The sequence below is a fragment of the Saccostrea cucullata genome, unplaced genomic scaffold (genome assembly GCF_032062105.1).
Source record: "Saccostrea cucullata isolate Sc308-1 unplaced genomic scaffold, CSIRO_AGI_Scuc_v1 ctg15684, whole genome shotgun sequence".
Taxonomy (NCBI): Eukaryota; Metazoa; Mollusca; class Bivalvia; order Ostreida; family Ostreidae; genus Saccostrea; species Saccostrea cuccullata.
This window is the reverse complement of record NW_026941227.1, coordinates 2,753-10,536: the sequence shown is the minus strand read 5'-3', so window position 1 is coordinate 10,536 and position 7,784 is coordinate 2,753. Positions and strand designations below refer to the sequence as shown.

Here is a 7,784-nt window from a genome sequence, read left to right as displayed (position 1 = left end):
TTGGGGAGCGTTTGGGGAACATCTGTAACGGTCCCCGTTACAATTAGCACTAGTTATTAATTGATCTTTGTCTAACGCCAATTCAGCAATATTTCATATTGAAATTATACATATCAAACAGATGGAAAGAATATCGGTCTGACCCTTGAACTTTATGATAAAATTATGTCCAAAATGTACATATCAGTTTAGAATAGCTGGATTGCATAATACTGCATGCACACTGATAAGAACTTGAAAAAGCTAAAACTGGAGAAATGCATTGTAACAGTTTCCTTGTTTTTATTTTTATTTGCTGCCTTAAAGGTATGTATAGAATCGTTAATACGTTGCTTAAAATGTCTAATATATAGTTAGGTTAAGAACTGCTATTCACTTTTTGTATTGCTGTAAAAAGAAATTAGTTTAATTTAGACAAGTTAATAATTAAGATTTTAATCATAAATACTTGGGGTACTGTGAGCAAGGTGCTCAATAAATGATACCCCCGCCTCCCATATTAATATAATGGCAGTCTATATGTTTTGCTATGGAAACCCAAAAAAATGTTTCGGATCAAAAAGAAAAATAAGAGTTACACAATGACAATGTGTAATAAAGATTCTGTGAAAGTTTCCTCAAATCTCATTCAGTGGTTTGAGAGGAGTTGCGAATAAGAGATGGGTATCCCAAAGTGTAACAGACGGACGGATGGACGGACAGACGGACGTACAGCTAGACGGACATACCCTCCCGCTTTTCAAGCGGGGGGTATAACTAGGATTATCAACAGAATTTTACGTTTGATTTTTACTTGTTTGAGGACGTAGAACGATTTCACACTTAGTTTGGACTTTCAGTAGGGCGTGGCATTCTCGACGTTACATAATTTTCTTAGCTTCTAAAATTTACACAACTTTCCTTCACTGTTGAAATATACAATGGGATAGAAATTCGGGCAAATGCCAATTAGTGTATCGAATTACCAATTACATTGTCTCATCCTGCACAGAGGTGGAGCTTAAGTCGTCTCATCATTGTCAACAACAATTTAAAGTTCCTGATGTAATTAATTTCTGAACCAATGAGAATCTATTCGCCTTTTGAGTGGCGGTAATTACATAGCTTCGAGAATGCCACGCCTTACTGAAAGTCCAAACTAAGAGTGAAATGGTTCTAATAAAACCACATGTATCAATATTAAACTATATTATTGTTTATTGGACGCAATATAGATTTGAGTGTCTTTAAATCAAACGTAACTTGAATTATTCTGAAATAAGAATTATTTTTTTTTAATATCTTTTTTTAATTCAATTTTAGACGTATGGACACAGGACTGTCCCCAGCACTGGGCTAAGCATGGCTTTTCCTGCTATCTGTTTATAAAAGATGTTCCTGGGGACTTCATGAAAGCTAAGGTATACATTGTAATTGTATTTTTAGCATTTAAGGTTTATTGATAATTTAAAGAGAGATAACTCTTATTGACAAAAATGCTTATTATTCCTAAAGAAACACGCACGCTAACTCTCGATTCCCGCCTACGTTTTGGAACCAATTAATTCAATATGAATAGCAATTTGACCATAAAATTTTTGTTAAATACAAAGAACAGTTTAATGGTAATTGATAAATCGTCCTAATACCAGCGCTTAACAGTAAATTATCCATAAATCCAGCTCTTGAAAAAAGGGGGGTAGACGATATTTTCCATTGAAATCGGAGTTTCAAGCATCACCGTATTTTGAAATAGTCCTGGATATGATTATATATTCCTTATATCTTTTCTTATGTTTTAGGCAAATAAATAAAACATAAATAATTCAATAAAATATAATGTTTCAGTTGTATATCGCTTTGAAATTGGTAGAATATAAGAATTTTTATCGTTTTTTGTCAATAAACATATGTTCCCCCCCCCCCCCCTGTGTCACACAAAAAGCTTTGGTATGAATTTGTGAAATAACATTCCATATTACCTGTAAAAAGGAATTTTTGTGACACGGGGGGGAAAGATGTTTTAAAAATATTTTCCGTTTTCCATTGATTTCTAAAGTGAAAAACACAAGTTTTACCAAAATTTTAGAGTCATCTCTCTTTGTTTTCGCAAAAAAGTAATGTTTTATGAAAGTCCATATGATTATCTATAAAAAGTGAAAAAAAATCATCGAATATGTTAACTTTTGAAAATTGACTTGGAGGTAGGCGGGAGAACAATACTACCGTTCGCGGTTCTTTGTCAAGTTGAAGTATATTTTTGTCAAATTTTGCCTCCAAAAGTTATTCTATAATTGTTTATATTTTACTTTGCAAACACGTTTCCTAAGGAAATTCATAAGAATAAAAAATATTTAATACGAATGAGTAGAGAAATGAACCTTAATGAATCCAACATTCCAACTTAATCAGCCGTTTTATAAGAAATAGTCACTTCATTTAGATTAAAAAAAATTCCAATATTGTGGAATACAAAACATTTGAAGACTTATGAGAAAAGATTGTTCATAGTCATTTACAAAGGCCAGTAACATACTATATAGAACATACTTAGATTTTACGTAATCATTATTAAAAATATTTATGTGTATAAAAATTATGTAGTTATCTAAAGTATTCTTCTTAAAAATCATTTCTATAGCTCATATCAGAATAATCCCGGGTAAAATGAGTTACAAAAAATAAATCATGCATATTACATTTATGAATCAGATTTTTTACCGGTTGTTTTTTAGACACACCAAATACTTAAAAAAAACACCCTTCGAATTCCCTTAGCCACCTTCAATTTGCTAGTTCCGACATCAATGGTCAAGCTCACACTTGTCTCGACCTCATTGTCATTCTACATGTTCTTTAAATCCAGTAAAACATGGAAAATGTCTCAAGTGAACTACGTGCCATGCCCATGCAATTCAGTAAAAAAGATTTTACACTACATTGTATATGGTAATAAAAAAATTTCTTTCTTGTCTGTCGCTGCATATAATTTATGAATTTGAAAATATTTACTTTGCATGTTGTACCAGTCCATTTGCCAACAACATGGTTCGAAGTTGGTGGAAATTGAGACAGCCGACGAAAATAACTTTCTCCGCTCACATATCGTTGGAACCCATCCACAAAGTATGCTTACTTCTCTTTATCTTCAAATATCACATTTTTTCGCGGGGTCAAATTGTGGTTTGCAGAAAAATATGGGTTCGTGGGGATTTAATCGTGGATTAAGAATCACTTAGTATAGTTACGTATGTGAAAAATTACATTTCATGGAGGACATAAATTGTGGGTCTCTTCATACCACGAAAACTACAAAAGTGGCCCATAAAACGTTCCACTCAAACAAGATGTTTTCGACCATCTTGTAGGTTACAGTAAAATGGATGTTGATGTTGAGATTCTACCTTAGGTTTACATGAGATTGTAGGTTTACTAAAAAGGCAAACCACTCTTTATATGTCATATTCAACTTCATTGGAGCAGTTGCAATGAAATGCTACGTGTATTTGGTATTAAAGAAAATTCTCTCTATCTCATCTTTCTCAAAAAATGTTCATGTATGTACATATGTTTGATGTCAAAATCTGCTGATGGCATGTTTGTGTGTTTGGGGTTTAAAAGACTGAATCGTGAAATCGGTGATATGATATATATTGCTAACATAGGCGTAGTCACAGGGGGGGCAGCGGGGGCACTAGCCCCCCCACTTTCAGATCTGGGGGGGCAAGAGTATGTCTGTGCCCCCCCCACTTTTTAATGAAGAACAAAATCACAGCTAATTTGAAATCATATTAATACATAGTTGCATAATAAAATTGTGTAGAAAAATTAAAATTGAAAATAACTTGCCTTTGAAAAAAAAAGTTGGCCACTACCCCCCCCCCCCCCCCCCCCCCCCGAAATTGGTTTTTCGGTTTTGGGAAATTGTTTTTTTTTTTTTTTTTTTTTTTTTTTTTTTTTTTTTTGCTTGACAAAGAATTTCTGGACTTGAGCCCCCCCACTTTTAAGTTTTTTTTTTTTTTTTTTTTGCTTTACAAAGAATTTCTGGACTTGAGCCCCCCCCCCCACTTTTTTTTTTTTGTTTTTGCTTGTCAAAGAATTTCTGGACTTGAGCCCCCCCACTTTTAAGTGTTTTTTTTTTTTTTTTTTATTTTTTTGCTTGTCAAAGAATTTCTGGACTTGAGCCCCCCCACTTTTAAGTTTGTGACTACGCCTCTGGCTAAAAACCGTCAAAAATTTCATTGAAAAAAACTTTAATTGTAACAAATATCTAAATTCTATTTTTTGTAAAGATTATATAGAAATTACGATTTTCTTCGACTTACATTGGAAAGCAGGGTGTTTTACAATGCTTTTTCAAGGGGGGGGGGGGGTAATCCTGTGAGGAGAAAAAATTAAAGAGAATGAATGAATACCCGGTGTTCAACAACACGCTTATAAAAATCATTACTCTGTCTCTATAACTTACCACAGAGTGCTCAGAGCATCTATAGCTGGTCAAAAAGGGGATGCTTACCCATCCTGTAGGTACCCGATTCTATCTCGAGAATATCAGGGGGCGTGTTTTGCCCTGTTTACAGACTTTTATTTATAGATTTTTTCGAGGTGACGTAAGTCAGCCTCGATAGCTGCTCTATAGCTTCAATGGCGGAACCCTGTGATCACTACGATTTGCATTTTCTTATTGATCACCGCTCTTCTGGACAATTCAGTACTCTTATTGTTAAAAAATGATACCTTAAGTAGAGGGCAAGAATCAAATCAGAGATATGTTGCTAATATGTAAACAATAGCACTTGCAACATGTGCAAGATTGATTATAAATATTAAAACCTTAATTTTTATCAGTTCTCTAAGAAAGTGTAGTGTAGTATGGAAAGGAGGAATGAGTAAACATACATTGAAAATTCATAAATACATATATATTGAAAACATATGGCTGGACCGGGAATCGAACCCGGGACCCCTGTATCTCTAGTCAGGTGCTCTAACCACTGAATTATCCAGGCCGATGTCCTCAGTCCAGCCTAATTTCCTACAATAGTCCTCTGATTATACATTTATTGAAATAAAATTTTAAATTAAAATTTAAGAAAAAGGTATGAAAAGTTTAACTAAGGTGTGTGAGTTTGTGTGTGTGTGGTGGGTGTCTTTAATACATGTGTGTTGGAATATTGTAGAGGACCCTGGTGAGGGAGTTAAGATGCATCGGACAAAATGACGCTGGCAGGATACACGTTCTATTTAGCGGTTTTATATAAGCCTGGTGCCTTCACTTTTTTGTTTATATCATTGGATATAATGTTCATCTTTATTACTGTGTAACAAGAAACAAATCAAAATATAATTTGAATAGAAATGCGAGGTGTTTTCTGCTTATGGTGACGGGTACTTAAGGATAACTAATTCAGTTTTTATAGATCAAATAAGTTACAAAATGCATTGCGGTGATGCTCACTTTTTTTCTTTCTAGTGATTCTCCTAGATTTCAATTTTTGTATGTGCCAGTTACATGGGGATGAATTTCACATTCTACTTGAAGACGTCACCGCGATTCAGTACTTTGATTTTCTATAAGGTTCACTGTTCGTTATTATTACAATTTTATTGCAGATGGATACTGGATAGGACTTTCTGACATTGCCAAAGAAGGAGAGTGGGTGTGGCCATCCACAGGGAGTGTTGCATCATTTTATGACTGGGCACGGTCACCTGTACACCAGCCAGACAACCTCAGTAATCAGGACTGTGCTATGTTCTTTACGGGGTTTAATTTCCACTGGGATGACAATACATGTACTGTCAAAGCGGGATTCATCTGCGAAATTGAGTAACGTTTTATTTCACATTAATATTATTTACAATATACTAGTATATCATGTATATCTATTGATTTGAAAAAGCTTGAGTGTTCGCTAAAACGTATGATCGGTTTCAATTACAATACATGTATCATATTCACGAAGCAAAAACCCATTTTGCATTTCGTAGAAATAGAATGTGTTTGAAATTGATTATTGGTTGTATATTGTTTAACGTCTCTCTGGAAAATTTGTCACTCATATGGAGACGCCACAATTGCTGCAAATTTTGTCCTATACTCGGCACTCAGGGCCATCGATCAGAGATGAATCTTTTTCATGCCAGCACCTACTGGGTGAACAAATTCCTCAAAACCCCTTCAGTCTACGTCCCACTCCAGAATTGTGTTAACATCGAGCTGGCACGTAGCAACAGGAGGGGGAGGGGGTCTGCACCCCCCCCCTTTTTTTTGCCAACATTACTTTTACTATTAGAAATGTTCATTGAAAGGTTGGTTGGCAAAAATTGGTACTGAAAGAACTTGGCAATGAAAAAAGTTGGATTCCACCCCCCCCCCCTCCGAAATAGAATTTCGAGTTTGTGCAATTTACCTTTTTTGCTTGTCAAGTGTTTCAGCTAAGTCAAACAAAGTTTTTCTCTGGCTGCCCGCCCCCCCCCCCCCACTTTCAAAAACAATGCTACGTGGCTGTCGAGGACATAGTGTTACACAAACACATCTTGTTTATCTAATTCATTTACCTTATTTACCTTCCAACCGTATTAATGAGGTTTCATGACAAATTATTGTATGGATTTGAAAAAAAAAATGTTTTATGCTCTTTATCAGGTCGAGACCACTACCTTATATGGAAGGCAATTTTCAACACGTGACGATATCTTCGTCACACTCGTTCGCCAATCAAGTGAATGAGTCCGAAAGCATGACACTCTACTACGTGTTTACGATTCAATGGCGACACGTGGTTTTCGTCGATTTCTGAATAATATTCACTTCGTCACCGGAAAAACCGTAGAGCTTCTTTGTCACTTTTTAAGTCCGAAATTGAAAGAGTACATTCCCAAGACATTGCTCCATGCTCACATTTAATATTGGAGTTGTTTTATATGATTAATAGTTGATTCAAAAGTTCGAGTAATGTGCAAACGCTTTGATGTTTGCATGTACATTAAAATCTTTATGATAATATTTAGGGGTTAAATAATAAAAGCGCACCTTGTACTGCTGTCTAAAACTATGTAGACGTATATCACGTGAAAAAAAACTCAATGCTTTATATATCGACACGATAGCACCTACAAGTACGTCTCTTCGAACAATAGTGTAGGCCGATGTATTATAAATTGATATACAAGGCTTCATAAAGCAAATTTTGTAAACGTGAGCATAGAAATGAAAGATTATACATCATTTTATATATTTCTTCCATAAATCCCAAAAAAGAATTGAAAATAAGTTTCCAAGGGACAATTCAAGTTGGCCTTTATTTTCAACACATCTGAGTACTTGTAGTAGCCCACAATGCATTGCGACTCATTCATCAGTGGGTAAAGTAAACAGATAGCTAATTTACATGCAAATTTATTCTGACGTCAGAAAATCTAGTGGTCTCGACCTGTTTATGCATGCCAGTCAATTTATTAGACATAAAATTTACATTTTTTTTAAAATTAATATGATGTGTTTTCTTTTTTTCTACAGAACAGGCCTACTTGTGGGATGAGAAAAGAAACATTATTTTATAACAATCTTGCATTGAAGATGAAATAAAACGAGATGGAAAGTTTTAGAATGTGTCTTTATTTTTCAGAGTATATATGAATTATATCATTATATAATGAGTATTTTCATATTTTTGTCACTTTAAAGTTCTTAGCCCACCTGAGCCGAAGGCTCAAGTGAGTTTTTCTGATCACATTTTGTCTGTCCCAGTCCGTCCATCTGTCTGTCTATCCGTCTGTAAACTTTTCACATTTTCGACTTC

General features: G+C 34.7%; 1 protein-coding gene across 1 annotated transcript; it reads left to right on the top strand.

The window, feature by feature from the left end:
• Positions 1-212: 212 nt before the first annotated feature.
• Positions 213-7,577, top strand: LOC134257467 (perlucin-like protein). The gene is made up of 5 exons (XM_062740082.1): positions 213-306; positions 1,303-1,400; positions 3,009-3,105; positions 5,593-5,809; positions 7,502-7,577. The coding sequence occupies exons 1-5, from the start codon at positions 258-260 to the stop codon at positions 7,521-7,523; spliced, it is 483 nt and encodes a 160-aa protein (XP_062596066.1). The 5' UTR covers positions 213-257; the 3' UTR covers positions 7,524-7,577.
• The last annotated feature ends 207 nt before the right edge of the window (positions 7,578-7,784 follow it).

Bases quoted from the DNA above. Each gene is read 5' to 3' on its own strand.
- LOC134257467 (XM_062740082.1), top strand. From the start codon at position 258: ATGCATTGTAACAGTTTCCTTGTTTTTATTTTTATTTGCTGCCTTAAA. The intron at 3,106-5,592 runs GTATGCTTACTT...ATTTTATTGCAG, and splicing joins CGTTGGAACCCATCCACAAA to ATGGATACTGGATAGGACTT. The intron at 5,810-7,501 runs GTAACGTTTTAT...TTTTTTCTACAG, and splicing joins GGATTCATCTGCGAAATTGA to AACAGGCCTACTTGTGGGAT.